Raw genomic sequence first — 13,663 nt, 5'->3', positions numbered from 1 at the left:
GCAAATTGTCCTGCTATAAATGTATATGCAATTATCTTTTTCATATAATGACTTCTTTTCCTCTGGGTAGATACCCAGTAGTAGGATTCTGGATCAAATGGTAGTTCTACTTTAGTTCTTTAAGAAATCTCCACACTGTTTTCCATGGTGGTTGTACTAGTTTACATTCCCACCAGCAGTGTAAAAGTGTTCCCTTTTCACTATATCTCTGCCAACATCTATTTAAAAACTTTTTTTATTATGGCCATTCTTGCAAGAGTAAGGTGGTATCACTTTGTGGTTTTGATTTGCATTTCCCTGATCATTAGTAATGTTGAGCATTTTTTCATATGTTTGTTGGCTGTTTGTATATCTCAAAATTGTCTATTCATGTCCTTAGTCTACTTCTGATGGGGTTTTTTTTTCTTGATAATTTGTTTGAGTTCCTTGTAGATTCTGGATATTAGTCCTTTATCAGATGCATAGATTGCGAAGATTTTCTCGCACTCTGTGGGTTGTCTGTGTACTCTGCTGATTGTTTCTTTTGCTGTGCAGAAGCTTTTCAGTTTAAGTCTTATCTATTTATCTTTGTTTTTGTTGCATTTGCTTTTGGGTTCTTGGTCATGAAGTCTTTGCCTAAGCCGTTGTTTAGAAGGGCTTTTCTGATGTTATCTTCTAGAATTTTTATGGTTTCAGGTCTTAGATTTAAGACCTTGATCCATCTTGAGTTGATTTTTATATAAGGTGAGAGGTGAAGATCCAATTTCATTCTTCTACATGTGGTTTGCCAATTATGCCAGTACCATTTGTTGAAAAGAGTGGCCTTTCCCCACTTTATGTTTCTGTTTGCCTTGTTGGCTGTAAGTATTTGGCTTTATCTCTGTGTTCTCTATTCTGCTCTATTCTGTTCCATTGGTCTATGTGCTTTTTCTTAATTGTTTTTTAGACAGAGTCTTGCTCTGTTGCCAGGCTAGAGTACAGTGGCGTGATCTCGGCTCATTGCAACCTCCACCTTTTGGGTTCAAGCAATTCTCCTGCCTCAGCCTCCTGAGTAGCTGGGATTACAGGTGCCCGCCACCATGCCCAGCTAATTTTTTATATTTTTAGTAGAGATGGAGTTTCACCATGTTGACCAGGCTGGTCTTGAACATCTGACCTCAGGTGATCCGCCCACCTCGGCCTCCCAAAGTGCTGGGATTACAGGCGTGAGCCACTGTGCCCGGCCCTATGTGCTTATTTTTATACCAGAGAAGTACAATAATATTTTCTTTATGTCCTTATTCAATAAGTTTTTTTTCTGTTTTTACATTTTAAAATTTTTCTTTTAAGCTTTTTTTTTTTTTTTTTTTTTTTTTTTTTTTTTGGTTAAAATCTAAGACACAAATGCACACAGAACCAGGATTATCAATATTCCTGTTCACATCTTGTCCCACTGGAAGGTCTTCAGAGGCTGTAACGTGTACTGAGCTGTCATCTCCTGTGGTCACAATGCCTTCTTTTGGAATACTTCCTGAAGGACCTGCCTGAGGCTGTTTTACAGATAACATTTTATTTTTGTAGAACAGCTACACTCTAAAACAGAAAGATAAAAAGTATAGTGTAGTAAATACACAAACCAGTAGCATAGTCATTTATTGTCATTATCAAGTATTATGCTCTGTACATAATTGTATGTGCTATACTTGTATGTGACTGGCAGCACAGTAGATTTGTTTACACCAGCATCACCACAAACAAGTAATTCATTGTGCTACGACCTTATAACAGCTGTGGTGTCACTTGGTGATAGGAATTTTCCAGCTTTATTATAATATTATGGGACCACCCTCATATATGCAGTCTGTCGTTGACTAAAACGTAGTTTTGTAGTACATGACTGTGTATATGTGTGTACCACAAAAAAATGTACCTATACATGTACATGCATGCATATACACACATAAGTACATGCACAAAAATGTACACATACATATATACATACACAAATGGGAAATTAATAAATATTTATGTTTGTACCTTCTGTATTCCAAATATGATATGATCTACCTTCACGGACTTGCTCTACCGAAGGAAAAATGGACTAATTCAAATAAAATACAGTGCAGTTAGAATATAGCAAGAAATTTAGAGATGAGAGCTGTGTATGAGTGGGGCATGGTCAGGCTGTGGTGAGGGAACTGTTGGAGGGTTGGAAGGAGGATACGTTGCCCAAGGAAGACCAAGAATGAGGTATGTGATTTCTGAAAGGATTAGGCAGATGTGGTTTCCCCTTGTTTCCTTGTATAGTACTCTAAACTCTGCTTTGAACCATAGTCAGCCACATTAGGAGACAGTGTGCACCCCCTGTAGACCATTTTTTCTCATAACAGTCTGTTTCATTGTCATACAGGTTGAATATACCTTATCTGAAATGCTTGGGACCAGAAATGTTTCAGATTTTAGATTTTTTTAGAGTTTGAAATACTTGCATGCAGCTTACTGGTTCAGCATTCCTAATCCAAAATCAGAAATTCAAAATGCTCCAGTGTGAGTATTTCCTTGGAGGGTCATGTTGGCTCTCAAAGAGTTTCCCATTTTGGAGCTTTTGGATTTTGGGTGTTTGGGTTAGGGATATTCAGCCTGCGGTAGTTAGCACTATGTAAAATTATATTCATTTGTTTATTTGGTAATTGTGTCCCCCTCCTCACTGAGAGCAGTTGCCTCAGTACCAGTAAGTTCTGCACCCCAGCAAATATGTGTTAAATGAATTACTGCTAGTCCTGATTTAGCAACCTGCAGGACATAAATGCAACACTTAAAATAAGATTATCCAAGCTGTTTCATGACCTTCCATTTGAGCAGTTGTGTGAGTGATTTTGACAGATGGGATAGTAGGTCACTTTGTGTCTAATTCGACACCATTTTTCAGAGCATAAAGATACAATATCTGAGTAAGCATATTGTATTTTTAGAAATCAGCCAGGTGAACAAGAACATAAATGCTCAAGGGAATTGAGGGAAAGATACAGATGCCAAAACATTATTTCAGCAAAGGCACTAAATGTGAGGGGAAGGAAATTTTTCCATAGCAAAGAAGATTCTTAATGCTGTAAGTCACCTTAGAAAGAAGAAACTTACATACTAATCTAGGAATTTCACTGCTCTCTAGAGGTGGTAATGAGAAAAAGAGGTAAGAGAAGAGAGGGAGGGAACTTAGGTGGTATAAGAAGGGAAATGAGGATCTATGGTGTTTTTGTAGTGCAACCTTAGTGGAGAGAGTGAGATCTGGGCTGGGGATGGTATTCCTCATTGTTCTAAAGGAGGAAACTCAGGTGTGCAAGCAAGAAGGGGAGAGTGGGGAGTAGAGTCAGAATCTTCTGCTTGTTCTGTGGTGCACTGGGGTGAGAAGCTGTCCTTGGTATGGCTGAGGCTTCAGAAGCCTGGGTTTCTGGGCTCTCTGTACCTTCACTAAGCTGGGCCAAAGATATTATTCAAAACTTTCTTTGTTAAAAGCATCTGAGTTATTCTTTTCTCTATAGCCACAGATATCCTGGGCAGATTTGGCACTTTGATGATATCCTGGGCACAGATTTGGCAGTTTGATGATATCAAAGACATGGCTTCTTATTTTATAGGTGAATGTATATTACAGGCTGAACATCCCTATTCCAAAAATCTGACCTTCTTTTTTCTTTTTTTTCTTTGAGGCGGAATTTTGCTCTTGTTGCTGAGGCCGGAGTGCAATGCCGTGATCACAGTTCACTGCAACCTCTGCCTCCCCGCTTCAAGCGATTCTCCTGCATCAGCCTCCTGAGTGGCTGGGATTACAGGTGCCTGCCACCATGCCCAGCTAATTTTTTTTTTTTTTTGTCTTTTTAGTAGAGACGGGGGCGTTTCACCATATTGGCCAGACTGGTTCGAACTCCTGACCTCAGGTGGTCTGCCCACCTCAGCCTCCCTAAGTACTGGGATTGCAGGCATGAGCCACTGCGCCCAGCCAAATCTGACATTCTAAATGCTCCAAAATCCAAAACATTTTGAGTGCTCTCCAGGGTCATGCTCAAACGAAATGCTCGTTGGAGCATTTCGGTTCTCATATTTCTGCATTAGGGTTGCTGAACCGGTAAGTAGAATGCAAATATTCTGAAATTCTAAATCTGAAGCACTTCTAGTCCCAAGCATTTTGGATAAGATTTAGTCAAACCTGTACTTAGGTTGGCTTTTAGTACAAGGCTATTTGTGTTTTTCCAACCTGGGACCTTGATCAAAGGCTCTTTTGATCTTCATCTTAACATCCTCCTCTCCCTAATCAAAAAGAAAACAAAAATGTTGTACTAGGAGAAAATGGAAGTAGGTAGATGGGCTAAGTGAGAAAAGGTTTTCCATCTGCCTGAGGCCAAAAGGGCCAGGAAGAACAGTAGCCTCTCGTGTTCACGGGGGGAGCAGAGGAAATTCTGTGGTGGCTATGATGATAAACCCCAGCCTCCACCCCAAACCTCATCATTCATAGGATCTTTGGAGGAATTCTAGTCCAGCCATTTATTCCACTTAATTTATTGTGTACGTACTTCTTTGTTCTTATATTTAGGTACATGAACACATAGTTTTTAAGAAGACAGTACAGAGTGAAGGCTTGCTCAGACTTAGAGTCTGCTAACTTGGATTTGAAGCCCAGCCTGAACACTGGTAAAGCACTGAGGCTTCAAGTCAGTTACTTAACTCTGCTGCCTTAGCTTCCATATCTGTAAAATTGGAATGATGGTACTTACCTCCTAAGGGCTGTTATGAGGGTTAATTCTGCCTGTTATGTGGTCAGTATTTGATCTGGTATGTGACATTTACACATGCACAATTTATAGTACCTTTATATGTGTGAGCTTCATGACCTATCTTTACTCATCTTTATCATGCATTTCCCTCTCAGTAAGACACAGTAAAGTCCTTTCATTTCTTGAGGTCCCAGGAGGGCCCATTAGTGACATTCATAGTCACTAAGGTTGGAGTTCTAAAAACATTTTTGAAGTCAGAGATCACTTTGAACATGTGATAACACCGTTAGCCTTTTTCTCAGGGAAAGAAGCATACATACACATGTATTTGTTCTCTCTCTCTCTCTCTGTCTCTCAATTTTGCATAAAATTCCAAAGAGCAGTATATATACAAACGTATGCAACAAATCATTCAACTGCCACTTACATACATACAAACAGTAAAGTGAACACATTTTGTTACTCTCCAATAATTTAAAAAAAAATAAGGAGGAAAGATTTAAAGGAAGAAATACCCTGTTTATTTTTACAGTTTACACATTGACTAAAGTTCACTGCAGGAGCCCAGCTGAGAAATACTTTTTGGTGATGGTGGGGTAGAGAAAGTTGATGCCAGTGCCTTCAGGTCCCCAGAAGCTACCAGCCTGGCGCTTTCCAGAGCCATCTGTCCCACCTTCTTTGTATGTTGCATAATCTTTGGGACCTCATGTGAGAATGGTGCCTTTTTCTGTTACAATTTACTAATCTCAAGCCAAACCCAGCCTGCATGAACAGGGTCAAATATTGCTGAGGTCTGAATGTGTCAAAAGACAGAACACAAGAATCCTATCTTGTCTCTTCATGACATGAGCCTCCTTTTTTTTTTTTTTTTAAGGAACCTCCTTTGTGGCTTGCTGCAGTCAGAAGAATACAAGCGATGATCCTGTTAGGCTGAGCTTGGGTTTTCAGATTATTTTAGTACAGCAGGGACACATGGCTTGACCACACTGGCCCAATACCAAGGTGGCCTTTTCTCCATATTTTATTTGTCGTTTCTCTTCTTCTGTTGGTCTGCCTGCTAATGTGGCACCACTTATTCTAGTGAAAGCTACATGAGGAAGATCAGGATCAGGAGAATGGAAATACACTGCCTACACACTGGATGGTGACATGTCTATCACAAAATGATAATTACCAATTTATTCTGCAAATGATAATATTCCAAGCCCAGCCACAAAAGTGCATGCAGATATTTTATTGCATGAGTTATTAGGAGTGGGAAATCATCTCAATGAGAGACAGCCTCAGGGACAACTGTGGGGTTGTTCTTCATATTCTCTCATTTTAGAAATGATGTATGATAGGCAAGAAACCTTTTATGTCAATGTTCTCCTTAGTTGATACATTGTGACTGGCCACAGCTATAGATTAGCTGCAAATACAGCCTGCATCAATCAAGAAATCATGGCAGATCATTTCAGGTTTTTAAATTTTATGTATTTATCTTATTTCAATAGTTTTGGTGGAATAGGTGGTTTTTGGTTACATGAATAAATTCTTTAGTGGTGATTTCTGAGATTTTGGTGCACCCATCACGTGAGCAGTGTACATTATACCCATATGTTGTCTTTTATCTGTCACCCCACTCCTTAAAGAACTAAAAGTAGAACTACTGTTCGATCCAGCAGTCCCACTACTGGGTATCTACCCAAAGGAAAAGAAGTAAATTATATGAGAAAGACACAGGCACACACATGTTTATAGCAGCACAATTTGCAACTGCAAAAATATGAAATCAACCTAAGTGTCCATCAACCAATGAGTGGATAAAGAAAATGTGGTATATATAAACTGTGGAATACTACTCAGGCATAAAATGGAATGAAATAATGGTCTTTGCAGCAAGAGGCCATTATTCTAAGTGAAGTAACTCAGGAATGGAAAACCAAGTATCTTATGTTCTCACTTACAAGTGGGAGCTAAGCTATGAGGATGCAAAGGCATTCTAGTATTTGAAAACGTATTTCTTCAGATGTTGCTCTGCCAGGAGGCTCTTTTGAGTGTTTGAGATTTTTGAGATCTGTTGACATAGACTTCTCAGAACTCTCAGAACAAGTGCCTGCAGAGGCTCCTGGAGTAAGCAAGCAAAGATGAGATGAGATGTTCTTGTTCACCGGTGCGATGGATGGTGCTGCAGGTCATGCTACCAGTAACACTTACTGACTCCCTTAATGGGAATGCAAGTTTTAGAAAATAAAAGAAATATTTTAAAAACCAAATCCAGCCCTCAAATGCAGTAACATTTTTTCTTATTTGTCTTCCTTCAGCTTACAGACATCTCCTCAAATAGGAAACCCAAATGCCTGTATGTATGTCTTTTTATACTTGGGCCATTTGATAATGTTTGTATTGTATGTTTTCCTGTTGCATTTTGTATGAGATCATATCTATTTTATATGATATCTATATTATAAATGGATTTGAGAGGCTTAAGTGAAAACTGACCTGCATGTCTACCTAACTTTGTGAAAAGTGGATGTGACCTTTCGATATCCTATTAGTCTATTAGTATATGCCACTATGATGGTACCGGAGGAATATTTTTAGAGTATTATATTGTATAACTTTCACTCATTGAGGTATAGTGTGGCCGTAATAACTCTATATACTGTTAATGTAGTTCATGTACTACATTGTTTACGTAAATTCATACTGGGAGTTATATGCTTTCCAACGTCTATGCAGTGAATTTGTCTGAGTCTGCTAGTCGTCACTTAACGAGTCAAGAGACATGAGTTCTGGTCCCATCTTCTCCATAGACCAACTGTCTGTATTATTCTGGGTAGTAATTAACATTTTCTGTACCTCAGTCTTATCACTGTAAATAGGACTAGTAATATGTCCCTGGGAATTTAGTACCATGTGATCATTTCATGGAGACCACAGGAATTTTTGGAAGAAAAATACCCATATTATGATTTGTCTTTGTGGTAGCATTATCACCACTGTAGCATGTAGGAGAGATTGTGCCATGAGTAGTTATTCTTTTAAGGTTTTAAAGAAATCTTTCTTTCTGCTCATCTCTTCTCCACTCCCCCCAACCCTCTGTAGAAGCCGAGGGCACCCACATTCGGTGTGTAACCATCCTGATCTCAAGGCCCATTTCCACCCAAAGGGAAGGAACTGCCTGAAAAAGGCCAAGGATGACAGAGCCAGCATGCAACCTGCCAAGGCCATTCACGAACAGGCCGAGTCCTCAAGAGACCTCTGCAGACCTCAGAAGAAAGGGGAGCTCCTGGGGTTTGGCCGCAAAGGCAACATCAGGCCCAAAATGGCTAAAAAAAAGCCAACAGCCATTGTGAACATCATCTAAAAGGGTGGGTGGTGCTGGACCAATCATCGCTGGGCTTTGGGGAACGTTATTCCAGGGGCCAACAGTAATGTCCTTCTGGAAACATTCCATGGTAAGACACATCGGAAAAGCCAAGGGCATAACACAGGCAAGCACCTCGATTAACCAGAGATTAGCAAATGGGAATCTTAGTGAACCAGAATTTTATTATAACCGCCTTTTAGAAGCTTGCAAGTTACAGAAAGAATAAAAAAATTAAATCAATCCTAAAGCTCTAACTTCTAAAGTAACTGGGCCAGTCTCCAGTAATCTTGGTATCTGGGCTTCTATGCAGTGGTCATTAATTTTCAGGCCCAAGGCCACACAAAATGTCAGGCCTAGGGAGAAAATTCATCTGTGCCTACTGCTCTCCAAAGTGCGAGGCAAGGAATGGGAGTGTAAAGTTGTTAATAGCAGTGAAATGAAAATATTTGTGTTTGTGTATAACCTTCGCCTCAGCTAATTTGAAAGCCTCCAAAATAAGGATTCCCATTCCCCGAGTATTCTGGTTAATCAAGATTTCAATTTCTGGGTTGCTCAAGGGACTCATTCAGTCAGACTTCAGTTCTCATTTCGACAGAGTGTCTTTCAGTTCGTTTGTTTGATTGAGGTTTTTTGGTGGCCTAGATGCATGTTTATTCAGATTTTGGTACACCTCTGCCGTCTTGTTTGGCTGAGTATTCTGCACCCACAGACCACGCTGCCAGCCTCTATCTTAATAGCTGCTTCTGTGGATCTGGGTGGGGAGTGCAGTAAAACCCTCTTTTGATTAGCACCCAGCATGGGCTCAGTGTCTAGGTGGTTGGAATGACAGTGGACTGCACACTTGGTACATTGTGACCATCCTGGAAGCACTGCAGGTGTCGCCAAGCCCTTTCCTAAGACCTGCTTCCTGGACAGTGTCACTGGCCCTCTCTCTTTCTGCTATGGGCATGACTTTCTCTTCGCTGGCTTAACTTTTCCACTGGGTGGTTCACTTCGCCTCCTGCTGCTTCTGTGCCCTGTTAAGGCTTCAGGTATCTTTCAGCCAAATATCTGGAGTGTTCACTGTATGTTGCATTCTCAAGTAATTTCTGAACTAAACAATGCATGTAGGAGCCAGAATCTGACACTGTCTTCCCCTCTTGCTTCCCTAAAATGGCTTTTGTTTCCACAAAGAGCTGTTAAGAATTTCCTGCTGTATGATTTTCCTCAAGAATGAATTTCCATGTTATTTTTTCCTTAAATTTAGCAATAGCATCAGGTCTCATGCAGAGTTTACAAGTGCTGACATTCTTCTGAAAACAGGAATAATTTTGTCCACAAATATATACATATATACATCTATATAACACATGCAAAATATATATGTTAAGTATATTAATAATTTATTTTTAAATACTCATGGAGAAAGTGTGTGTTTGTGGTGGGTGGTTTTTAAACTATATATGTTTGTTCATGTAAACTGAATTCTCTTATTTAAAAAATCAAAACTGTAACCTAATTAACATTGGCAGAATTATGATTGTTATTGCAATAAGCATCAAATTAGCAGTGCATTAAAAATAGGTAATAAAGCAGTTGCTTAAATGCCAGTCAATTGAAAAGTGTAACTTATCATTATACAAACATTTTGAACCACCATAATGAAAATGTCCATTTTTGAATCTTCACTTTGACTTTTGGTTTATGGGGGGTGGATATTCATGTGATATATAAGCAGCTATCAAGTGGGGAAAAACATTGTTGTGAATATCACTGTTTTAGGCTAACATTGTAAAAATTGTAATGTTATAATTATTTGTTATTTGAAGAATTAACTTCCCCCTCTAAAGTTATTTATTATTGATGCTTATACCATGATTGCACTTTAGCCTTTTACATACTAAAAACATGACTTGTTAGTTGTATTGCATGCTCTTTGTCCCATACTGTGTGTGCAATGACAACTTGTTTCTGTTTTATTTAAAGTAACTGACATTTTGGATTTTCATCTAGCTTACCTAGAGGGCATGGCAGCTCTCTCTGACAGTGGTACCCCATGATCTTCAGGAAGTATCATAATGTCATCCTACTCTACATTTCACAAGACAGATTATTTTGAGATTTATTATATTAAAAATCTTTTTAAGTTCCCACTAAATTTTGACCCCCATATAAAGAAATGTGTTATGTATGTTGTGCCTCCTTAGAGACATAAATTTAGTGTCAAAACATGGAAGATGGCTTACTCAGAAGCATACTCCACTTAACACACCATGACCCGAGCTAAGTGCCATGTCCCGTTTGTGTCTTATTTTTAAATATTTCCTTTGTCCACATGGGCAGTTGACCTTAGAGTTAAGGCGGTAGCTTTTTTGAAGAAATCACCAAAGTGTCTGGGAAACTATGTTCAAGGTTAAACTGGAGAGTAGATTTAATTTTATTTGTCTTGTAGGGAAGAAATCTTCCTTTGAACTGTTTTTCTTGCTTTTTGCTTTTTCCCCAAACTAGGTTACAGATCCTTATCTGCAAGGTTCAAATTGCTTAGACACTGTTTTCCAGTATTCTGCAGGGCCAGTCAGTTGTACAGAAGTTGGAATATTCTGTTCCCAGAATTAAAGAAGTTTTTAGATTATGAAATATTATGATAATAAAGCTATATTTCTGACTAATGTGTTGATATGTTTTGTCTAGCTGGAGTGTTTTTTGGGGGAGCCAAGTATGTTGGTCCACTAACAGGAAACAAAATGGTCCTTCATGAATAAGCTGTTCATCATACGTATAATCACCAGGATCTTGTGTACCTATAGGCTTTCTTGAAAACTTAGCTAGATCATTTTTGTTCATCATAATGCCTATATCTAAAAGTTATTTTTGCATATGTTCACACTGAGACAGCTTCATTAAAAGCCCATTTGGCACTTTTCCCCATCTTCCTCCACAACCATGAGTAATTTTCCTACACTGTATTTTTAAACTTGTCAGCTCTTAGCAATTCATAAACCAATTTCACAGTATATATCCCAGCCTATATATGCTATACATCCAAGACATTGCAAAGCCCAGAGAGTGATCAGGATAGATAACAGAGAGAAGTATATGACTGGTGGAATTACTCAGCCATTGTTCTTTTAAGAACCATGAAATCAGGAAAATTTAGGGGACTCCACTTGTTTAGGAGCTGTGAGAGTTATTCGGGAGGTGACCTTAGTCTGCCCTTATAGTTGACCCTTGAACAGTGCAAGGGTTAGGGACACCGATTCCTGTGTAAGTTAAAATCCATGAGTAACTTTTGACTGCTCAAAAACTTAACTACTGATAGCCTACTATTGACCAGAAGCCATACTGATAACATAGTTAACACATATTTTGTATGTTAAATTTATTATCTACCATATTCTTACAATCAAACCAGAGAAAAGAACATGTTAGTAGGAAAGTCATAAGGAAGAGAAGATATAGTTACATTCATTAAGTGGAAGTGGATCATCATAGAGGTCTTCATCCTCATTGTCTTCACATTGGGTGGACTGAGGAGGAAAAGGAGGAGGAAGGGTTTGTTTTGCTACCTTTGGTGGCAGAAGAAATCAGGATAAAACTGGACCCGCTCAGTTCAAACCTATATCGCTCAAGAGTCTACTGTATTTATGTCAGGGTTAATGGGTTCCCCAGGTTATAGTGTTTTTGAGAAATAGCTGTGACATTCCTGATTATCTCAGTTTGTTAGAAAACATAAATCCCAGTATCTTGATCCTGCGCAATCTGGATCCTTCAGAAGTGAGTTTCAGGGGTGGCATGCCTGCTCAATCCCAAACAAGCCCTGGAGCAACTTCAAATGTTTAAATGATGGAGAGCTTTAGAAATTGAATGCCTTTTTGCGGAATTAAGTACATTTTATCTTTTGTGTTCCTTTTTTTGTTGTTGTTCATGTTCTGGGTCAGAACACATCTGAAATTTTCATTTAAGAAAGGAGTATTCAAACTGTAGCCCTGGGTTAAATATGCTCTGGATTTTCAGCTGTTATTCCAGGATGGAAAACAGTTTTTCCAGTAGAGGCACCTCACATATAGGCAGGCTAGATTCTCCTTCCCACCCTGTAATGGGGACACTGATACATGTTGCATATGTGGAGGTAGATGCCTAGGTTGGTAAGTGAGAACTTTGGTACCAATGTCTTGTGAGAAGAGGAGAGATGATTGCTGCCCTTAAGTATCTGAGGTGTTATCACATAGAAAAATACATATTTTGTGTGGCTGCAAAAGATATTACTGAAAGCTGTGAGAGAAAGTTCTGAGGAAGGAGATATCAAATCACTAAATGAAAAATTTCTAAGCACAATGGAATAGATCACCTAGTTAAAAAGTGAGCTCCCTGTCTCTGAGCTACTCTTTCCTTTGTGTTAGACTGGGATTCTACACTGGGTTGGGAATTGGGCTGGGTTCTTCCAAAAATACTTGTAGCCTTGGGATTCCATTGTTATATATATACTGATGTTATATTAATGTAAATGTTGGCCACATAAAACTTAGTGTTGACATGGTAACTTGATTTTGGAGATTTTATTTCACTGACTTGGGCTTTGCAAAGTTTGTAAACTTTGTAAAGTCACAAAGATAACACGCACCCATATTTATTCGTACAGAATCCTTTTGAAGCAAGTAGGGCTGACGAGGTACAAGTTTCTACTCTTAGCAGGTGGAGAAACAGCAGTTGGGGAAACGGGAGATGTACATCTGTTACTATTACCTCAGCATGATGTGCTTCTTGGAACGGAAGCATCTCACCTCCCTGAATGTGATTTTAGTGTTTAAAGAGAAGGTACATTTTTTGTTACAACATGACTCCTGAATGCAAGCCAGGAACCTCATCTGGTGTTCAGTTAAATCAACAGCAGTTCTTTCCAGCCCTGGAAGATAAATTAGCAATGTTGGACTTAGAGATGGTGTGTGTGACGTCAGGCTCCAGCATCATGCCTTCTTCAGGCATTTTCCAGGTAGTTTTGATTATTCTTCAGCTTTTGCCTTTCTTATTAATATACTTAAGCAGGTGACATCATCACATTTTGCAATGAGAGTGGGGCTTATGATGGCTTGAAAGGGTTTCCAGGGCCCAGGAACGCCTCTGTGACAGAGCTTCAGTGAGAAAAAGAAATTGTCCTTCTACATCTCAGCCAATGCTCCTTCACCATGTTCTGCCTCCTCATTGACAAAAGTCCAGAAAATGGTCCTATATGCATTTGTTGATTACATAAAGGTTCTCAGTGTCCTGCAATTCTGTTTTTAACATTTATGATCAGTTATTGCCCCTATGGAAGCCACTGTGGGGGTTATAGACATTGCCACTCTGCAAGCTCCAGACCTCTGCCACCTCTTAGAGCTGAGGACCCCAACTTGCCAAGGAATTTCAAAGTCTCAGATTGAAGTCTGTTAGATATTAGTGCATATGTTTGTGGACATTTCACATTGGTTGTTTGCTGACTGACAAGTGGCGTTGTTCACTTTGGTTGAGTATATCATAGAGAAACAGAAAGATGGTTTTATATCTCAACCTCTCCTCTTTCCAAGCCCTAATTCTTTGTTCAAGGGTGAGACCCCACTTCCCCCAT

The 13,663-nt window shown here is 39.2% G+C and overlaps 1 protein-coding gene across 2 annotated transcripts in view; it reads left to right on the top strand.

Annotated features, from left to right (window-relative positions):
- Nucleotides 1–10,730, top strand: part of ZNF365 (zinc finger protein 365) — a 28,041-nt gene extending 17,311 nt beyond the window's left edge. Inside the window, exons 4-5 of one of the 2 annotated variants that reach the window (XM_007963325.3) lie at nt 7,034–7,071; nt 7,818–10,730. In XM_007963325.3, coding sequence (XP_007961516.1) covers nt 7,034–7,071; nt 7,818–8,079 — 300 coding nt within the window. In that variant the 3' untranslated portion in view covers nt 8,080–10,730. The remainder of the gene's footprint in view (nt 1–7,033; nt 7,072–7,817) is intronic. The other variant, XM_007963326.3, reaches the window with a different exon arrangement.
- Nucleotides 10,731–13,663: the final 2,933 nt, after the last annotated feature.

Source organism: Chlorocebus sabaeus, chromosome 9 (genome assembly GCF_047675955.1).
Source record: "Chlorocebus sabaeus isolate Y175 chromosome 9, mChlSab1.0.hap1, whole genome shotgun sequence".
NCBI lineage: Eukaryota > Metazoa > Chordata > Mammalia > Primates > Cercopithecidae > Chlorocebus > Chlorocebus sabaeus.
Note: the sequence above shows the minus strand (reverse complement) of the source record. Positions and strands in the feature narration are given on the sequence as shown.